The following is a 22371-nucleotide window of genomic DNA, read 5'->3' as shown; positions in this document are numbered from 1 at the left end:
CTACTCTGGTTACAGCCTGTTTGTGCTCTCCTCAGTTGTGCAGCGCGGCCTCCACTTCTCTCTACTCTGGTTACAGCCTGTTTGTGCTCTCCTCAGTTGTGCAGCGCGGCCTCCACTTCTCTCTACTCTGGTTACAGCCTGTTTGTGCTCTCCTCAGTTGTGCAGCGCGGCCTCCACTTCTCTCTACTCTGGTTACAGCCTGTTTGTGCTCTCCTCAGTTGTGCAGCGCGGCCTCCACTTCTCTCTACTCTGGTTACAGCCTGTTTGTGCTCTCCTCAGTTGTGCAGCGCGGCCTCCACTTCTCTCTACTCTGGTTACAGCCTGTTTGTGCTCTCCTCAGTTGTGCAGCGCGGCCTCCACTTCTCTCTACTCTGGTTACAGCCTGTTTGTGCTCTCCTCAGTTGTGCAGCGCGGCCTCCACTTCTCTCTACTCTGGTTACAGCCTGTTTGTGCTCTCCTCAGTTGTGCAGCGCGGCCTCCACTTCTCTCTACTCTGGTTACAGCCTGTTTGTGCTCTCCTCAGTTGTGCAGCGCGGCCTCCACTTCTCTCTACTCTGGTTACAGCCTGTTTGTGCTCTCCTCAGTTGTGCAGCGCGGCCTCCACTTCTCTCTACTCTGGTTACAGCCTGTTTGTGCTCTCCTCAGTTGTGCAGCGCGGCCTCCACTTCTCTCTACTCTGGTTACAGCCTGTTTGTGCTCTCCTCAGTTGTGCAGCGCGGCCTCCACTTCTCTCTACTCTGGTTACAGCCTGTTTGTGCTCTCCTCAGTTGTGCAGCGCGGCCTCCACTTCCCTCTACTCTGGTTACAGCCTGTTTGTGCTCTCCTCTGAAGGGAGTAGTGCACACCGTTGTAGGAAATCTTCAGTTTCTTGGCAATTTCTCGCATGGAATATCCTTCATTTCTAAGAACAAGAATATACTGTCGCGTTTCACAGAGCTGGTAGACGTCTCCAAGGAAGAATAATGGAAAATCCCTCAAACAAAAATTGAAAGACTCTTGGCTTCTACAAAAGTCTACAAGCTGTGATACTTGCCAAAGGGAGTTCTACTAGGTACTAGCTATGCCTAAAGGGTGCCCAAACTTTTGCATCGGCCTATTTTCTATTTTTGGTCATTGTGAAAGACGAAAATACATTTTATTTTTTTGCCTAAAATACCAAGGGAATGTTTCATCTTTAAGTCTATAATCTTAAGGAGGCTTTACACGCTGCGACATCGCTAACTATATATTGTCGGGGTCACGGTGTTTGTGACGCACATCCGGCGCCGTTAGTGACATCGTAGAGTGTGACAGGCTGGAGCGACCTAAAACGATTGCAAAAAAGACAATTCGTTTGTTTTGGAGAGAACGTTTAATTTAAAAAAATCGTTGTCAGGTCAGTAGCGATGTTGTTCCTCGTTCCTGCAGCAGCGCACATCGGTATGTGTGACACCGCAGGAGCGAGGAACCTCACCTTACCTGCCTCCACCGCCAATAAGGAAGGAAGGAGGTGGGCGGCATGTTCCGGCCGCTCATCTCCGCCCCTCCGCTTCTATTGGCCGGCCGCTTAGTGACGTCGCTATGACGCCGAACGCACCTCCTCCTTGAAGGAGGGATTGTTCGGCGGTCACAGCAACATCTCTGACAAGGTATGTGCATGTTCGCTACGGCAGCTATCGCCACATATCGCACGTATGACGGGGGCGGGTGCTATCGCGCACGACATAGCTATAGCTAGCGATGTCGTAGCGTGTTAAGCACCCTTTAGAGATCATTTAATCTTCAACTTGCTGTTCACACTAACAGATATGTGCCATATATATGGCAGTGACAGGAGGGTGACAGATATGGCTGAGAGAGATGTCAGGGAGACAGATATGGCCGTGAGAGATGTGTGACAGATATGTCAGGTACAGGAGGGTGACAGATATGGCTGTGAGAGATATGTGACAGATATGTCAGTGACACAAGGGAGACAGATATGGTGTTGACAGATATGTGACATATATATGGCAGTGACAGTGACAGATATGTCAGGTACAGGAGGGTGACAGATATGGCTGTGAGAGATATGTGACAGATATGTCAGTGACACAAGGGAGACAGATATGGTGTTGACAGATATGTGACATATATATGACAGTGACAGATATGTCAAGGACAGGAGGGTGACAGATATGGCGTGAGAGATGTGTGACAGATTTGTCAGGGACAGGAGGGTGACAGATATGGCCATGAGAGATATGTGACAGATATGGCAGTGACAGGAAGGTGACAGATATCTGTCACACATCTCTCATGGCCATATGTCAGGGACAGGAGGGTGACAGATGTACTGCTCATCCTATCACACTGTGTAAATTAGACATGACATGGGTCCAGGCAGGGTCCCTGCTCCTTCTATATAGTGGACAGATATTGCCTCTGCTAGGCCGGTAGTATGGATCACAAGGTAAAGAGGAGATATGTGCGATCAGCTGGCAAAGAATGAACAGAATTCACACCACTAATTATGATTTGTGAGTAATTTAATTGAATACTATGCCCCGAGAATGACACAAGTATTGTAGGAGCGATGCCTTTTTATAGGCTGACCACAAACATGATATTAGCAGCTTTCACCGCACCAAGGCTCCTTCTTCAGGCAAATTACCACTGAATTACTGAGACAAAATCCCATGAATGAAGGCAAAAATAGAGGCTTAAAGAGGCTACAGATAAGTGACGCAGCAATGTATTCTAAAGTAAGTAGCATTAAAGTATTAGTAAAGTATTTTAATCCTTACTTTAGAATACATTGTTGCTTCACTTGATCTGTAGCCTCTTTCATGCCTCTATTTTTTCCTTCATTCACGGGATTTTGTCTCAGTAATTCATTGGTAAGAGGCTTTGAACGCAGCAACAGTTTCAATTGATTCTCTCACCGGATCTTACATCACACGCCGACATGGCAGACATTCAATCTGGAGTGTACCGGACCATGGCTGTGGCTTTCAGCGCTGGTCCCCAAGCCTTGTGAGAAATTTGCCTTTCTGGGGTACAAGCGCGGCAGAAGAACTCCTCATTCACGTGATGTTGTCTCAGAAGAACCCCTCATTCACGTGATGTTGTCTCAGAAGAACCTCTCATTCACGTGATGTTGTCTCAGAAGAACCTCTCATTCACGTGATGTTGTCTCAGAAGAACCCCTCATTCACGTGATGTTGTCTCAGAAGAACTCCTCATTCACGTGATGTTGTCTCAGAAGAACTCCTCATTCACGTGATGTTGTCTCAGAAGAACCTCTCATTCACGTGATGTTGTCTCAGAAGAACCCCTCATTGACGTGATGTTGTCTCAGAGGAAACCCTCATTCACGTGATGTTGTCTCAGAGGAAACCCTCATTCACGTGATGTTGTCTCAGAAGAACCTCTCATTCACGTGATGTTGTCTCAGAAGAACCTCTCATTCACGTGATGTTGTCTCAGAGGAACCTCTCATTCACGTGATGTTGTCTCAGAGGAACCTCTCATTCACGTGATGTTGTCTCAGAAGAACCCCTCATTCACGTGATGTTGTCTCAGAAGAACCTCTCATTCACGTGATGTTGTCTCAGAGGAACCTCTCATTCACGTGATGTTGTCTCAGAGGAACCTCTCATTCACGTGATGTTGTCTCAGAGGAACCTCTCATTCACGTGATGTTGTCTCAGAGGAACCTCTCATTCACGTGATGTTGTCTCAGAAGAACCCCTCATTCACGTGATGTTGTCTCAGAGGAACCTCTCATTCACGTGATGTTGTCTCAGAGGAACCCCCTCCGCTCTTCCTCGCATGCTGGATTGTGACATTTCTGCGGTGACGTCGCTGCTGCCGGACCGGTCTGCAGTCATTACTCTCACGCTAGGGTGCACAACCACCTTGGTGAGCTGCATTCAATTGTTTCCTATTCATTTTCTTAGCGAATTCACACTGGAGCGCTTTTCTTTGTTTTATACTGTCTGAGACAAAATCACAACATTTAGCTGAATGTTACAGCCGGACATGGGAAAGACGAGGGAATCAAATTAGGGTTTTTGTTAGAAATGCAGATGAGTTGGAGATGGTCTGTGGTGGAGGTGGTGGATGTGGTCTGTGTTGGAGGTGGCCTGGGGTGAAGGTGGTGGCCTGGGGTGAAGGTGGTGGCCTGGGGTGGAGGTGGTGGACGTGGTCTGTGTTGGAGGTGGTCTGTGGTGGCCTGCGGTGGAGGTGGTGGCCTGAGGTGGAGGTGGTGGTCTGCAGTGGAGGTGGCTTGCGGAGGTGGCTTGCGGAGGTGGCCTGCGGTGGAGGTGTGAATTGTGTCCATGTGGGGAGTCATAAATCAGGTGTTACATTGAGTCCTTTTCTTAAAGATCCAAACATCCTTATCAGTGTAAAGTGCCACATTGTTCTCTCGCTCTCCTCCTTAAAATGAGCTTTCAGTATAATCCTTTTACATCTGTCATTCTGTGACTTGGCTCCAGAGGTATTGTCGCGGTCGGGGAGGACGCCGCCGCTGCTGCGCTCTCGCTAACGCTCGGGTCCGGCGCTGCTGCGGCTGCTCGGAGGCTCGAGCAGTGGGCCGGATCCGGGGACTCGAGCGGCGCTCCTCGCCCGTGAGTGAAAGGGGTGGTTGGTTTGGGGGATTTAGTCCGTGACGCCACCCACGGGTCGTGGTGAAGATGGGCACCACCGCTGCTGGTGACGGGGATCCCGGGAGCGATGGTAGGGAGCAGCTGGGATGTTGTTTTCCCCCTCCGCAGGCGCTGGCCCTTGGGTCTCTAGCCTTAGGCGGTAGCTGTATACCCTCACGGTGTGGGCGTTTGCCTTCTATCGGGTCTTTGGCTGTTAGGAAACCCCTGGGGTTCCGGTCACATTCGGATTTGACTATTGTCGGCGGCTCCAAGAGTGGTCGGGGTCCGATGGCCCTGCCTGTGTGTGCTGGCTTCACTTCACTCCGTGGTCAGTACCGGCGGGCCAACGCCCAACCCCCGTCCTACGGTTCCGCTTTGATTCACCACTCCTGCAGACGGCCACCACAGTCTGCCAACCTTGCTGTCAGTGCCTGGGCCACAAACCCAGACACCTAAGTGTTTACTCCTCTCACTTCCACCTCCTGGACTAAACTCCCTGTTTTTCCCGCCTCCAGGCCTGTGAACTCCTCAGTGGGTGGGGCCAACTGGTTGGCTCCGCCCCACCTGGTGTGGACATCAGACACTGGAGGGAGGGATTTGTGTTTGGCTGGTGTCCCTGTCTAATGGTGGTGGGGTGTTTGTGTGTTATCTGTGACGACCTGGCTAGGCCAGGGCGCCACAGTATCACTCCTTTAATACTTTTGTCATTCTTTGGGCCTAGTATTGATTTTTCTGGCTAACCTGGTACCACAATATTACCTTGTATTGAATATCGATTTGTGAGTAAAACATTGCCGACTTTTGGAGAAAGAGTTTGGGGTTACCGAACCCGAGCCGAACAGGCTAAGGTTCGTACGAATATGAAATTGGCGAACCTTTATCGAACAGGTTCACTCATCTCTAATGTTGATCGTCAATGAGGAAACAATCCTTTATAAGATAATGTGTACCCGAGTCTTTATCTTCATATGCAAATTCCCTCTTCAGAGCGGATGAGGCCTTGAACTCTAGCACCACCTATTGGAAGAAGCAATACTAAAAGTCCATATCAACCCTTTAACAAGCCATGACGCATGGCTGAGGATATATATGCCAAACCAGAATGTCAATTTGCAGACAGTGTTTTGAAGTTTTGCCCCTCATCAGTGCAAAGTATGAGATCTGATTTGGCCAAGTGTGAGGCTAAAGGGTGCTTTACACGCTATGACATAGCTAGCTATAGCTAGCGATGTCGTGCGCGATAGTACCCGCCACCGTCGCACATGCGATATGTGGTGATCGCTGCCGTAGTGAACAGTATCGCTACGGCAGCGTCACACGCACATACCTTGTCAGTGATGTCACTGTGACCGCCGAACAATCCGACCTTCAAGGGGGAGGTGCGTTCGGCGTCACTGCGGTGTCACTAAGCTGCTGGCCAATAGAAGCGGAGGGGCGGAGATGAGCGGGCCGAACATCCCGCCCACCTCCTTCCTTCCTCATTGCCCGTGGAACGCAGGTAGGAGATGTTCCTCGCTCCTGCGGTGTCACACACAGCGATGTGTGCTGCTGCAGGAACGAGGAACTACATCGCTACTGACCTGACAACGATTTTATGTAATTAAACAACCTCTCTAAAACAAACGATTTTTGTCTTTTTTGCGATCGTTTTAGGTCGCTCCTTTTAGTCACACGCTGCGATGTCACTAACGGCGCCGGATGTGCGTCACAAACACCGTGACCCTGACGATATATCGTTAGCGATGTCTCAGTGTGTAAAGCCCCCTTAAGACTGGCATCTAAGGAGTAAGTTTTCTCCTTGTAAAAAGTGACAAGTCAGGTGACTCTCCAGAAAATGTCCTCCTTAAATCCTTTATCTTCATATAAACATGGAGTGAATAGTCAAGGGTCCGCTCTACCCAGCTGAAGGTGGCACTGGACAAGAACAGAAGTTCCCAATCCCATATAACTTTGGCCCCACAGCTTCCAATCAATACATTTATAAACAGAATAGATTGTTCAGCTCACCAATATTGCAGTCCCGCAGTGGAGGTCCAGCGCACGGATGGTTAGGAATACCAAGCAATAGCAATAAAGATGTATGAATCCAGCGCAGACTTATATTGAATAAAAAAGTTTTTTCTTTCTGTATTGGAATAGTAGAATAAATAAAAAATCCAGGGACATGCAAAAGTAAATTCTAGCCCCAGTTCAGAGCGACGCGTTTCAACAAGTTGTCTTAATCATGGTCCATGATTAAGACAACTTGTTGAAACGCGTCGCTCTGAACTGGGACTATAATTTACTTTTGCATGTCCCTGGATTTTTTATTTATTCTACTATTCCAATAAAGAAAGAAAAAACTTTTTTATTCAATATAAGTCTGCGCTGGATTCATACATCTTTATACATTTATAAAGATCTTCTTGTAGTCGGTGAGTCCACACCCTGCATTGTCACAGGTAGACATGGACGTTGGTTTAGGTTTCCTTACTTTGAATTGGCTCCTCTTCTCTCCTCCCTTCAGCCAAGTAGCTTTGTATCTTTGCTCGGTAAAACACCTCTATATAGCATCTAATTCATTCTTTTACAAATGGATAAAATACCTTCTGTCATCTCTTTGGGGTAAGTTGGTTTTTTTTAAGATATTTTTGATTGCTAACACGATTTAAAGATATATATTTACCTCCCCCTATTCTTTTTAAGATATAATGCTGCTGGAGCTTTAAAATACTGGTTATTTTATATGGGCAGTTACATCTTGCTATTTTGTATTTACCGATTCTTTATAGGGGGTGGGATTTGAACTTTGGGAAAAAGGACCATTGAGAGGGACCTGGCTAAGATAGGTGGATGTTGGGAGTTTCTACATTACTATGCAGTTATGTGCTTCACCCTGCTTTAGTCCTCACCCTACAGATATGGGGGGTGTTGTGAATGTTAGTTATGCTTTTGCTGCTGTGAGGCTCCCTCTTGTAGCCAGGAATGGTTTGGACAGAGACAGGTGTGCTGGAGCAATGGGCATTTCCATTGGTAACTCTCTGCCTATTTAAACCCTGGTCTGCTAGCAGGCTGAGCCGTATGTCATTTGTTCTTTGGTTTTCCAGCCTTCTCTTCTTGCTCCAGACCACATCTACCCCAGATAAGTGCTTGGTTCTTTCGTCGTTTTGTTCTTTTTGCTCTTATCTGGGTTTGTCATTTGCTGTGGTTATTGTCAGTTTATTTGCATGCAGGGATCTCCCTCTCAGTTGCTTAGCTGGGAAGCTCCCTGCAGCTATGTTTGGAGTATTGCTCTTATAAGTCCATGCTTCTTGAATTTGTAATGGTTCCTGCTTTCTGTTCATTGGTATGACAAGAGCGCCTGATATAGGACGGAGTTCAGATCTAGCGATCTGAGGGCTTTTTTGTACTATCAGGTTTTTGGATTTTTGCAGGGTTTTTCTCTGGCCACCATCAGCACCTTTCCTATCCTGTCCTATTTAGTCAGTGTAGCCTCACCTTTGCTAATCCTATCATCTATCTGTGTATTATGTTTTCCTATATCACCGCAGTCTTTGAATGTGGGTAGCTTGCTATACCTTGCCGGTCTATTTCTGAGGCAGAGAGTTATTCATCTTTCCTTCCTTTAGGATAGCTAGTTCTCCGACTGAGTTCGCGGTGCATAGGATGTTAGTTCACCCCTCAGCTACTTCTAGTGTTGATGGTTGGTTAGTAAGGGGATGGCAGCCAGATTAGTTGCCAGTGCTCTTGTCACCTTTTTGCCAATGATTTATGGTGATCTTCCATGGTTCCAGATCATAACAGGGGGGACAGTGGTGTCTGTCTCTCTGCCCCGGATTCTCTTTTGTTAGAATAATCCATGTTCAGAGCATTTTTTAAACTGAATTTAGGATTTGATCACTCCGCAATCTCCATTATAGATTCTGTATGATACACACTGCACACATTCTCCGTACTGGTCCATTTATCAAAATATTTATACAACATGTACTTTCTTCAAATTCTTAAAGGAACTTTTTGCCAACAAACCTATAAACAGCATGCCGAACTCTAGCCAATCTGTATCTCCCTGTGCAGATCACCCATCTTCTGTCTATTTCAACAGGTTCACCAAAAAGTTTCAGAGATAAAACCAGCAGGGACTCTGACCTTTCGCTATGGCCCCTCTCTCCCTCTCTCCCTCTCTCCCCCTCCCACTCCCCCTCCCACTCCCCCTCTCCCTCGAAATTTGGAACCATACGAGTTTTATTTGCGCTATAGCGTGCTGCAGCATTATTGACAGCAATACAATCCACAAATGTTAAAATCCAACCCCACAGACCAATGACCAGCACAATGCTAAATCCACACATACACACTGATCACATCCCACGGTTCACAAAGGCATAAGTAACTTTCCCAGTTCTTGGACCAGACTATTTAATACAAAATAACTTACCCGGATGAAAAATAGATCACTCTCTGGAAAGTAACGCAAGCGTAAGAACTTAAAATTTCTTACCTTATGCTGCAGCTATTAGCATTACTTTCCCCAGAGGATCGATTTTTTTTTTTTTTTTTTTTTTAACTTAAAATCCGGATATATGTTTGCAATGTCAATACAGCACACACGTTTGTGGTGTACTGAGAGTTTCTGCTTTATTACATCATATGACCAGCTTATATAGTATCCCAAACAAAGAAGTAACTGTGCACCAATAAGAGTCGCAGGGGTGTGTGTAGAAATGTTCCTTGCCACTCAGTGTAAGCTGAACCTTATGACCTCATTCAGTTATAAGGCAGGATGGTTTCTATACAAATGAAAATTGCTTGTATTCTCTCACAATATCTAGTTTTTGGACTCATTGTTAGGCCATAGTGTAGATCTAGTTTTAGGACTCCTTGTTAGGCCGTAGTACAGATCTAGTTTTAGGACTGCTTGTTAGGCCGTAGTACAGATCTAGTTTTAGGACTTGTAGGGTTAGGCTGTACTGTAAATCTAGTTTTAGGACTCATTGTTAGGCCATAGTATAGATCTAGTTTTAGGACCCATTGTTAGGCTGTAGTGTAGATCTACTGTAATTTTAGAACTCGTAGGGTTAGGCTGTAATGTAGATCTAGTTTAGGACTCATTGTTCGGTTGTAGTGTAGATCTAGTTTTAGGACACATTGGGTTCAATTGTATTGTAGATCTAGTTTGAGGACCCATTGTTAGGCTGTAGTGTAGATCTACTGTAGTTTTAGGACTCATAGGGCTAGACTGTTTTGTAGAACTAGTTTTGTGCCAGTGGGGTTCGGCCCTAGTACAGTTTAGGCTTATCTGGGCACATTTTGACAAAACTATAACACACTATCAGGATGGAGCACAGCCATTTTCTACAGTGAGTAAGGATCCCCCGAGCTGAGTTACTTGTAGGATTAGGGTTGGGATCTGTCCCCGCCCCAGAGGATCTTGTCTCTATGACTGAGGTGGATGCTGTCATGACATTTTTTGTGCAGTTTCATTCATCCTGAAGAGAATCTCTGTTTCTTTTTTTAGCGTTACCAGAATCTTTTACCAGAGAGGTAGCAGTGTTTGTCTGGAGCAGCAGTGCCCTGTTAGGTCAGTCGCTCCCGGAGCCCTGTGTGTCCTCCCCGCCCCCGCTTTGTACCTTATTTGTCACCTCTCTCCTCCAGTATTCTCACCATCTGTAATAAAGCTCCTCCGTGAACCATGTTCTTGGTAAATATGTTCTTCTTTTCCTTGTCTTTTCATTGCTTGATTCCTGAAACATCACACATCCAGAATTGTCCATCGGAGCCCGAACAATCCTTCTCAGCCCTGTATTGTCTCATCAGTAGCTCATTAGACAGATGAAATCAAGAGATTATCCCTTAAAAGGCTAAATTCAGTAGACTACATAAAAGGGCAGGGCTGAAGTGCGATTTCTGCTCTGGAAACCTAAATTCTGTGAAGGGTTGGTTTATGAAGACCGTCCTTCTGCAGCCTACATTGTTTGTGATGTGGCATCGGCTGCACATTTCTCCAGGATGATCATGAATTGCAAATACGTTTAGGATTTTGGGATCTTGCAGAAAATGAAGAGGTTTATCTTGTAAAAGCTGTAGCACCCTGAGTTGCACGGGATAGTAACTGTCTCTCTGTCCCTCTCCCTGTCTGTGTGTCTCTGTCTCTCTTTCCCTGTCTGTGTGTGTCTGTCTGTCTTTTTCCCTGTGTGTCTTTCTCTCTTTCCCTGGCAGCATTGTGACATGCCAACATTCTTCTGAAGTTCTGGCTGCATTGTGGCTCCCAGCTCCATTGACTTTGTCCCCTGAGTCTCTTGACATGAAGCGACTGTGCAAAATTTCGTGATTGTAAATGCGACGGTGCGGATTCCTGTAGCGGACATACACACATACAGTACAGACCAAAAGTTTGGACACACCTTCTCATATCTAGAACAACTATTAAGAAGAGACTTTGTGCAGCAGCCTTCATGGTAAAATAGCTGCTAGGAAACCCCTGCTAAGGACAGACAACAAGCAGAAGAGATTTGTTTGGGCTAAAGAACACAAGGAATGGACATTAGACCAGTGGAAATCTGTGCTTTGGTCTGATGAGTCCAAATTTGAGATCTTTGGATCCAACCACCGTGTCTTTGTAGAAAAGGTGAACGGATGGACTCTACATGGCTGGTTCCCACCGTGAAGCATGGTGGAGGAGGTGTGATGGTGTGGGGGATCTTTGCTGGTGACACTGTTGGGGATTTATTCAAAATTGAAGGCATACTGAATCAGCATGGCTACCACAGCATCTTGCAGCGGCGTGCTGTTCCATCTGGTTTGCATTTAGTTGGACCATTTCTTTTTAACAGGACAATGACCCCAAACACACCTCCAGGCTGTGTAAGAACTATATGACTAAGAAGGAGAGTGATGGGATGCTACGCCACATGACCTGGCCTCCACAGTCACCAGACCTGAACCCAATCGAGATGGTTTGGGGGTGAGCTGGACCGCAGAGTGAAGGCAAAAAGGCCAAGAAGTGCTAAGCATCTCTGGGAACTCCTTCAAGACTGTTGAAAAGAATATAAGACATATTTTCAGTTGTTTCACACTTTTTTTGTGAAGCATTTAATTCCACATGTGTTAATTCATAGTTTTGATGCCTTCGATGTAAATCTACAATTTTCAGAGTCCTGAAAAAAAAAGAAAACTCTTTGAATGAGAAGGTGTGTCCAAACTTTTGGTCTGTACTGTACACACACACACACACACACACACACACACACACACACACACACCTTTATATATTAAATTATATAGAAAAGGATACAGTATAAATGATGTAGATGGAAAGGGGTTAATATTCCTGGAAGAGGAGGGTGACCGCTAATATGGCGGCTGTCACAGCCTGCTCCTGTCTCACAATTCACTACTCAACACATTTTTCATAAAGACATTTTGCTCGCCCATTGGAGGCCTGAAATCAGCCCCATTCTCACCCGAAGTTTCCCTATAGCGCCAGTCATGTGGCTGAGGCTGCGTTGGACGGGATCCGTAGCATTGCGTTGTGTGACTCATGCACCGGATGCGTTGCATATAGTGGCACAACGGATGCTACGGATCGTTCAAAATAACGCAATCCGTTATAGGGTTTTTTCCTTGACTTTACACATCTGAGCATGCGCAGTTGTGTAAAGACGGATGCGTTAACGGAATCCGTCAAAATGACGGATTCTAACGGAATCCGCCACCATAGGCGTCCATTATAAAAACAACGGACGCCGACGGAATCCTGCAGGTTGCGTTTTTTTGACACTCCGCCAAGTGCAGAAAAACGCTACATGCAGCGTTCCATCCGCCCGACGGTCACTGACGGTCAGCGTCAAAACAACTGATGCGCCGCAGGGCGGATGCAATGCAAGACCATCCGTTGCTATCCGTAGCTAATATAAGTCTATGAGGAATATAATGGTTTCCTGCAACGGTTACCGTAATTCCTGAAGGCTGCGGATAGCAATGGAAGCCGTCCAACGCAAGTGTGAAAGTACCCTGAGAGGAAAATTCTGTGTCATAAAAACAGAATGTTCCAGAACCAAATCCCCCGATCTCATAGAGCTAATCCAGTGCAAAGTCTCGAAGCATACACAAGGACAGAACGCTGGCAACCTGCACATACCTGTACACACCTGTACAAACCTGACACAGCTGGGCACACCTGTACAAATCTGACACACCTGGGCACACCTGACACACCTGGGCACAGCTGTATACACCTGACACAGCTGTACACACCTGCACAAACCTGACACACCTGCAGAACCTGACACAGCTGGGCACACATTGACACATCTGTGCAAATTTGACAAACCTGACACAGCTGAAAATACCTGACACACCTGACACACCTGCACAAACCTGACACACCTGCACAAACCTGACACACCTGCACAAACCTGACACACCTGCAGAACCTGACACAGCTGGGCACACATTGACACATCTGTGCAAATTTGACAAACCTGACACAGCTGAAAATACCTGACACACCTGACACACCTGCACAAACCTGACACACCTGCACAAACCTGACACACCTGCACAAACCTGACACACCTGCAGAACCTGACACACCTGCAGAACCTGACACACCTGCAGAACCTGACACAGCTGTGGGTGTGAGCACAGCAGTAGCACAAGGCTTTCCTAAGCTGCTGAGCTGTTAGAATACATCAGGGCTGGAAAATGTTTAATCCGGACAGAGTATTGTTCAAAATAGATACAAATGTAGTAAACCCTCAGCTACGAGAAGGGTTAGGGGTTTATTTTTCCTATGACTGAAGAAATTAGTGATAGTCTACTGTCCGATGATGACCTCTGTGTGCAGACAGAATAGAAGAAATCCCACCCAAATCCCTCCCCACCACAGCAGTGGCCTGGTATCGCAGGAGGGGGCCGCAGAAGTATCACAACTGTTTCTTTCTCACATGCAATCAGAGGACAACAAATGGAATTAGTTTTTTTTCACATATAGCTCATGTCATGAACAGCTGGGGGGTCACTCAGATATTCCACCGCTGCCACCAATTTGTCATGAACAGCTGGGGGAGTCACTCAGATATCCCGCAGCTGTTCACTAATTTGCCACGAACACAACTACTCTCTAGCGCCCCTCTTGTCGGCAGGCCACTTTTGGTACTGCAGGACAATGCATAAAATGAGGCTGCTGAGCTAATAATGCCAAATATTGGAGGTCTCACAGGAAGGGTAAATGTATATATATCACCGATTCCCGCTAATGGAATATATATATACCTCGGTACCCTTAATGATAGCACTCCAATAATTCTATGCAATAATAATTACACTGCCACCACCCAGACTTTCTACAGGTAGCTGGGGACCCGTTTCAGATAGAAGGCTTTTCGGACAGGTTTGGGTTCGTATATAGAACAGAAGGAAACTAACTATTAAATTTTATATATTTAATCCAAAAATAGGCAGTGTTTAAAAAATGTACAAGAATTTACAAAAGGAACAATACAATTACAGTATAGACAGTTACATAAAGTGAAACTTACTAAACTCGTGCCATAGAAGTGATGTCCGAACTTAGGGAGGGAAGGTCTCCAAGAGAAGAACATGGTAGAAAGACGGCCAGCATCACCACTTACTGATGCCCTCCAGTACTGACTCCCCCCCCCATCAAGGAGCTAATCGCTCTTATGCCCTCAGGTAACCCCCCTCTCTGTGACCTCATTTTACGGTCTCTTGTGGGCTGTGTCAAGAGTGTCACAAAGTTCTTTAATTCTAGCTTTTCACATATCTTTGCCCCTGGGCCACACATGTGAAAGATATTAGCGTCATATTTTATCTCTCGATTTTACATTTACATAGATACCAAACACAACGCATCTAGCATGATTTTTCTGGCCAATACTCATTTGTCGTGATACCAGCAATCTCCCAGTCAAGCTAAACGGTGCGCTGGGTTCAGCGCTCCACAGGGATTCTGGCAGTATGTTTTTCATTTTTCTAGCATTAACGGGCCACGTAAAAAACTGTATTAGGAGTTTTCCCTCAAAGAGAACAAAGGATTGTCAAGGATTGTCTTTTCTGTGCATCTTTTGGCTGTAGCTCTACCATCACCCAAAGTCATAAATACCTAAACTTTCAGGCCGATTAGATAATCGTCATGACGATCTGTGGCTGATGACGGGGAGGGGGGTAAGGACCCTTCAAGAGTTTTACATGACACTCATATGGCAACATTTCACGTCAATTCCATTGTTAACTATTAAACCTCCATAATCCCAGGGCTATACAGTGGGGGAAATAAGGATTTGATCCTCTGCCGACTTTACAAGTTTTCCCATCTACAAAGAATGGAGCGGGCTGTAATTTTTATCGTAGGGAAATTCAACTGTGACTGAATAAATAAATCCAGAAAATCCCATTGTAGAATTGTTAATTAATTTACATTTTATTGCATGAAATAAGTATTTGTTACAATAGAAAAACAGAACTTTAATATTTGGTAGAAACCTTTGTTTGCAGTTACAGAGGTTGGATGTTTTTGGGAGTTGTTGACCAAGTTTGCACACACTGCAGCAATGGTTTCGGCCTTCTCCTCCATACAGATCTTCTCCGGATCTCTCAGGTTTCGGGGCTGTCACTGGGCAATATTGAGTTTCAGCTCCTCCAAGATTTTCTATTGGGGTCAGGTCTGGAGGCTGGGTAGGCCACTCCAGGACCTTGAAATGCTTCTTACGAAGCCGTTCCTTAGTTTCCCTGGCTGTGTGTTTCGGGTCATTGTCATGCTTGAAGACTCTGCCATGACCCATCTTCAATGCTCTTACTGAGGGAAGGAGGTTGTTGGCCAAAATCTCATGATACATGACCCAATCTATCCTCCCTTCAATACAGTGCAGTTGTCCTATCTCCTTTGCAGAGAAGCACCCCCTAAGTATGACATTTACACCCCCATGCTTCATGGTTGCACAGTATTCTTGGCATTGTACTCATCCTTCTTGTTCCTCCAAACACAGTGAGTGTAGTTGATACCAAACAGTTTTATTTTGGTATGATCTGACCACATGACCTTCTCCCATGCCTCCTCTGGATCATCCAGATGGTCAAGGGTGAACTTCAAACAGGCTTACACATGTGCTGGTATGAGCAGGGGGACCTGGCGTGCCCTGCAGAATTTTAATCCATGACTGTGTAGGGTGTTACTGATGGTAATCTTAAAGACTGAGGTCCCAGCTTTCTTCAGGTCATTGACCGATCCTCCCATGTAGTTCTGTGCTGATTTCTGACCTTTCTCAGAATCATCCTTACCCCACGAGGCAAGATCTTGCATGGAGCCCCAGACCGAGTAAGATTGACAGTCATCTTGTGTTTCTTAAATCTTCTAATATTTGTGCCAACAGTTGTTTCCTTCTCACCAAGCTGCTTAAAGGGGTGGTTCACCCATTTTTTTTATTTTCTGTATGAGTTCTACTTACCATTATATGCATCTTCTTCATTGGCTTGTATTTCCATTTCTGGCACTGAGCGGCGCTATCCTGCATGCTCAGTGCCTGTCACATGACCCCCTGGAGCTGTGGCCGCCAGTATCCTCTGACGTCCCGGCAATTCCGGGCTCTCAAACTTGACGGGTACATCAGAGGAGGCTGGCACCACTCAGATTGAGTGACAGGGCTGTGGGCGGTGACTACCGCACGTCACAGCCCAGCATCGAGGGGAGGAGCCGGAGGACGTCAGTGTGGAACCGGCTAAGCGTCCTGCAGATGGTGAGGAACAGGGCGCCAGTGTGCAGTACAGGGGGGGTTCTTCAGCTGCAATCCCCCCTGTCACGTAAGTATCTGATCACACTCTCCACCCGCCCGCTCTGCTGCGATGTCAGGTGAGTGGCCGGTGTCGGGCAGTGTGATCATCTGCTCCTCCCAGCAGCACTGCAGGACGCAGCAAGACACTGACAGGCATGTCACAGCTGTGCTCTGCCATCTGTCCTGCTGCATGGGACCAACTGTCTGCACTCTGTCACCTGCACCACAAGTCACAGAGTGGAGACAGTTGGTGACAGAGCACCTCTGCCCCCCCTCTCTTCTTTCCCCACTCTCTTCTCTCCCCTCGCTCTCTCCCCCCCTCGCTCTCTCCCCCCCTCGCTCTCTCCCCCCCTCGTTCTCTCCCCCCCTCACTCTCCCCCCCTCACTCTCTCCCCCCCCTCGCTCTCTTCCCCCCTCGCTCTCTTCCCCCCTCGCTCTCTTCCCCCCTCGCTCTCTTCCCCCCCCTCGCTCTCTTCCCCCCCTTGCTCTCTTCCCCCCCCTCGCTCTCTTCCCCCCCCTCGCTCTCTTCCCCCCCTCGCTCTCTTCCCCCCCTCGCTCTCTCTTCCCCCCCCTCGCTCTCTCTTCCCCCCCTCGCTCTCTCTTCCCCCCCTCGCTCTCTCTTCCCCCCCTCGCTCTCTCTTCCCCCCCTCGCTCTCTCTTCCCCCCCTCGCTCTCTCTTCCCCCCCTCGCTCTCTCTTCCCCCCCTCGCTCTCTCTTCCCCCCCTCGCTCTCTCTTCCCCCCCTCGCTCTCTCTTCCCCCCCCTCGCTCTCTCTTCCCCCCCCTCGCTCTCTCTTCCCCCCTCGCTCTCTCTTCCTCCCCCTCGCTCTCTCTTCCTCCCCCTCGCTCTCTCTTCCTCCCCCTCGCTCTCTCTTCCTCCCCCTCGCTCTCTCTTCCTCCCCCTCGCTCTCTCTTCCTCCCCCTCGCTCTTTCTTCCTCCCCCTCGCTCTCTCTTCCTCCCCCTCGCTCTCTCTTCCTCCCCCTCGCTCTCTCTTCCTCCCCCTCGCTCTCTCTTCCTCCCCCTCGCTCTTTCTTCCTCCCCCTCGCTCTTTCTTCCTCCCCCTCGCTCTCTCTTCCTCCCCCTCGCTCTCTCTTCCTCCCCCCTCACTCTCTCTTCCTCCCCCCTCGCTCTCTCTTCCTCCCCCTCGCGCTCTCTTCCCCCCCTCGCGCTCTCTTCCCCCCCTCGCTCTCTTTCCCTCCCCCCCTGCTCTCTTTCCCTCCCCCCCTCACTCTCTTTCCCTCCCCCCCTCCCTCTCTTTCCCTCCCCCCCTCGCTCTCTTTTCCTCCCCCCCCTCGCTCTCTTTTCCTCCCCCCCTCGCTCTCTCCTGGCATGGTCAGTACAGAAATCTCTCCATTGTGGAGGGAGTAATAAACATGGAGTCCCTACTGTGTCTGTGTATTTATTTCTAATAAAGTATTTTTCTCTGTGTAGTGTCTTTTTTTTTTTTTTTTTTATTTAAACCCTTTATTGGAGATTCTTAATGGCCAGGTCAAACTTGGCCTGACATTAAGAATCTCGGGCTTTATACCAGCTGGTAAAACATAGCTGGTATTAACCCCTTATTACCCAGCATGCCACCTGCCACCAGGGCCACTGGAAGAGTTGGATACAGCGCCAGAAGATGGCGCTTCTATGAAAGCGCCATTTTCTGGGGCGGCTGTTGACTGCAATTCGCAGCGGGGGCCCCAGAAAGTTTGGGCACCCTGCACTGCGGATTCCAATCCCCAGCTGCCTAGTTGTACCTGGCTGGACTCAACAATTCGGGGAAGCCCACGTCATTTTTTTTTTTTTTAATTATTTCATGAAATTCATGAAAAAAAAAGAGCTCTATATTTTTGGTTCCCAGCCTGGTACAAATAGGCGGGTGGGGGTTGGGGGCAGCCGTACCTGCCTGCTGTACCTGGCTAGCGTATAAAAAATATGGCGAAGCCCGCGTAATTTTTTTAAAAACGTTTTCAGGCAAAAACCTTTATAAAAAAAAAAAAATGCTTCCCTGGATTTCTATTGCCAGTGAAAGTAACACCAAGCAGCGGGGGATAGCAGCCAGTAGCTGCTTGGGTTACCCTTAGCAATAGAAAATGCAGCAGGAGCCCACAAACAATGTGATTTTTTTGTTTTTTTATTTTTAATTTAAAAAAAAAAAAATCGACATGGGCTTCGCCCATCGAGCACCAGAGCATTTTACTGCTCATTCATCCCAAGTAATCAGATGACTCCAGTGTCGGCTGATTACTTGTTCTGTGTCCCCCTGCATCCATCGCAGCGTGTACAGGCTGTGAGGTCACCTGAGTTCAGTCCAGCACTGGAGTCAGCTCATCTGAACTCAGCTGAACTCCAGCCCGCACACGCTGCGATGGATGCAGGGGGACACAGAACAAGTAAGGTCTAAGCCACACGGCGAGAAAAACAGTGCGAGTGCAGTGCGATAAAACATCGCATTCCACTCGGGCCAATATTAGCCTGTGTGTCAGCACACATGAGCAATTATTTTCTCAGCCCTAATTGGACCGAGAAAACAATCGCAGCATGCTACAACTGTAATGCAAGACTCTCTCTTTTACCCATTCAAGTGTCTGTGGTGAGAGAAAAATCGCACTGCACTTGCGGTACATTGGTGGACTACGGAGGAGAGAGGGAGAGAAATCCCTCCCACCCCTCCTCAGTGCTGGCCCACCCCTCGAGTGCCGGACCGCCCCCCACAGCTGAGGTCTGCTCGCACAGTCGGACCTCAGTCGCAGGGACACACGCATGACACTTAGCTCTGCTGTACTGAGCGTGAGCCGAGTGTAATGCGAGGGGATCGCAGTAATCCCCGTGTGGCCCCAGCCTAATCGTCCGACACTTGAGTCAGCTGATATGAACTCAGCTGAACTCCTGTACACACAGCCCGCACACACAGCCCGCACACGGTCACATGTGATCGGCAGCAGGCAGTGACTGCTGTTAAGGCTACATTCACATGACCGTTCCGCTTTTGCGGGCCCCAAAAAACGGTCCTTTTTTTTTTCACGGATGCATCCGTGTGGCATCCGTGTGACAGCTGCGTGCCTTCCGTTTTTTTTGCGGACCGCAAAAAATGGAAGCAGCAAGAAAGATAGATGGTTAGATATAGTGATGGATAGATAGATATAGAGACAGAGGGACAGAGGGACAGAGGGATGAATGAATGAATGAATGAATGAATGAATAGAGGGCTGGATAGATAGATAAGAAAGACATATATAATGTCCTACTCCCTGCATATTCTAAGCTGGCACCCTTTTTTGACTTTCATGTGGCACTAAGGTGCTTAGTCTTGTATTTAGCCAAAAAATAAATAAATAATAAAAAAAAACATGCGGTCCCCCTATCTTTTGTAGCCAGCTAGGGTAAAGCAAACTGCTGCAGCCTGCAGACCACAGCTGGCAGCTTCACCTTGGCTGGTAATCCAAAACAGAGGGCACCCCACGCTGTTATTTTAAATAAATAATTTAAAACAAAAAACACGGGGTCCCCCGAAATTGGATCACCAGACAAGGTAAAGCGGACAGCTGTGGTCTGGTATTCTCAGACTAGGGAGGTTCACCATTATTGGACTCTCCCCAGCCTAAAAATAGCAGGCTGCAGCCGCCCCAGAAGTAGCGCATCCATTAGATGTGCCAGTCCTGGTGCTTTTCCCAGCTCATCCCGTTGCCCTGGTGTGGTGGCAAACGGGGTAATATATGGGGTTAATACCAGATGTGTAATGTCACCTGGCATCAAGCCCTGGGGTTAGTGATGTCAGGCGTGTATCAGATACCCGACATCACAAACTCAGGCAGTAATAAAAAAAAAGACAACAAACACATTTTTATTTGGAAAAACACTCCCCAACACATTCCCTCTTTCACCAATTTATTAGAAAGAAAAACAAATCCAGGTCTGGTGTAATACAAGGGGGTCCCACGACGATCCATACCATAGTCAATGTCCCAGTCAATGAAGAACAGAATCTTCCCTATTTGCTGGTAGAGCCGTGCAGTGACCTGAGCTAACATCAATAGGTCAGCCCAGGTCACTGCAGGGCATGACGAGTGCTGCTATCAGGAGGTTAGCGAGGTATATTACCTGCGATGATCGCTGAACTCCTGACAGCAGCGCTGTCACCGAGTTCAATGACCGCCGCCTTCACAAACCAAGTATCGCGAGCGGCCCGTGACGTCACCACTAGTCAGTCTCGGGTCGACAGCGAGAGGTGATGTGACAAGCGGCGGGCATAGATGGCAGTGACGACCGCTGACGTCAGGAGGGCAGGACTTCATCACCGTAGGTAATGAACTTACTAACCTCCTGACGGTAGCGCTTGTCAGCCCCGCGGCTGCTGACACTGCAGTGCGGGGCGCTGCTGACACTGCTGAGCGGGCCGCTGCTGACACTGCTGAGCGGGCAGCCGCGGGGCTGGGGCTGGAGTGGGACACTGACTGCACGGGCACCCAATGGAAGTCACATGGAAGTGCTTCCGTGTTGCTTCCGGGAATTTTGCGGACCCATTGACTTGTATTGAGTCACGGTTCGTTATTACGGAACAGAATAGGACATGTTCCATAATAACGGAGCGGACATACGGCATCCGATGTGTTTTATTTTTTTGTAGGATCGGATGCACATGGAAGTGCTACCGTGTGCCATCCGATCCTACACAAAAGACATTGAAAAGATGTTCCTGTCTGTGGGGCCGCAAAAAAACATGAACTGACCAGGACAAACGGAACGGTCATGTGAATGAGCCCACCTGCAGCCATCGTAGCGTGTGCGGGCTGTGAGATCAGGAGTCAGCTGACTCCAGTGCCGGCCGATAAATTCTGTGTCCCGCTGCAGAAGGATCCGTTAAAATAACAGTTGCATGCGCTGCACATTTAATCCACAGGATCCGGTCATATGCGGTTTGCGGATGATACGGACGACACAGACTAGGCAAGAGGGAAAAAAAGCAATCTCATCACCCCCTCACTTTTTTTCCCCAATTATTTTTTTCACATGTTGCGCCGGCTAATAATCATAATTTCTGCACTCACTCACACTCACACACACACTCACACTCACACACACTCACACACACACACTTTCTTCCCCTGGTTGTGCAGAGCTGGCAGCTGCTGCTGTCTCTGTGTGATTTCTCTCAGTGCATCCACACAGGGAAGAGGCAGGGAGGAGACTTTGGGTGGAGAGGAGTGTGGGGGTGTTACACACAGTGGGTGTGTTAGATAAGCTAGACACCGCCCTAGAGCCACAAAGAATTCTGGGACTTGTAGGAACTAAACCCAGGAAGTCAGAAGAGGGATTAACCCCATCAGAGCTGGAGCCAGCAATGAGCATGTGCTGCTAGAGCACAATAAAAGGTAATTTTGCTGAAAAAACATAATAGATGTGTTGAGGGGCACATATTAGCAAGATTTATCAGAAAAAAAAAATCAGTTTTGGTAACTGGACAACTTCTTTAACTATTGTTCTGTATTCCTTGCCAGACTTGTGCAGGTCTATAATTTTGTCCCTGGTGTCCTTAGACAGCTCTTTGGTCTTGGCCATGGTGGAGAGGTGTTTTTTTGGTAACAAGTTCACACAGGAGCAGTTAGTACGTCTGACCTCTGTAACTGCAAACAAAGGTTTCTGTACCATATAAGATCTTTTTTTCTATTGTATCAAATAATTAATTTGCATTTTCTTGGCTGAAATAAGTATTTAAAAATCATGCAATGTGATTTTCTGGATTTTTTTTATTCTGTCTGTAACAGTAGAAGTTACCTATGACAAAAATTATAGACCTCTCCATTCTTTGTAGGTGGGAAAACTGCAAAATCGACAGTGTCAAAAACTTATTTCCCCCACTGTAGATGGGGGCAGAAGGTGACCCCGGCAGGGCCTTGTACTCATTTTACTACCAATCAAGCATCAAAACAATACATGGGGGCTTAAAGTCTACGGAGCCACGAAAACCACGCACCCAGTGGCCAGTGACTGCACCCAGTGATGAGT

The 22371-nt window shown here is 47.6% G+C and overlaps 1 protein-coding gene across 4 annotated transcripts in view; it reads left to right on the top strand.

Annotated features, from left to right (window-relative positions):
- Positions 1 to 22371, top strand: part of PTPRO (protein tyrosine phosphatase receptor type O) — a 468010-nt gene that overhangs the window by 338960 nt on the left and 106679 nt on the right. For 3 of the 4 annotated variants that reach the window (XM_075343481.1, XM_075343483.1, XM_075343484.1), the window contains one exon: positions 10108 to 10170. The exons of the other annotated variant lie outside the window; for it this stretch is intronic. In XM_075343481.1, the coding sequence (XP_075199596.1) occupies positions 10108 to 10170 (63 nt within the window). The remainder of the gene's footprint in view (positions 1 to 10107; positions 10171 to 22371) is intronic. 4 annotated transcript variants of the gene reach the window in all.

The sequence above is a fragment of the Anomaloglossus baeobatrachus genome, chromosome 4 (genome assembly GCF_048569485.1).
Source record: "Anomaloglossus baeobatrachus isolate aAnoBae1 chromosome 4, aAnoBae1.hap1, whole genome shotgun sequence".
In the NCBI taxonomy this organism is placed as follows: domain Eukaryota; kingdom Metazoa; phylum Chordata; class Amphibia; order Anura; family Aromobatidae; genus Anomaloglossus; species Anomaloglossus baeobatrachus.
This window is presented reverse-complemented; position numbering and strand designations above follow the sequence as displayed.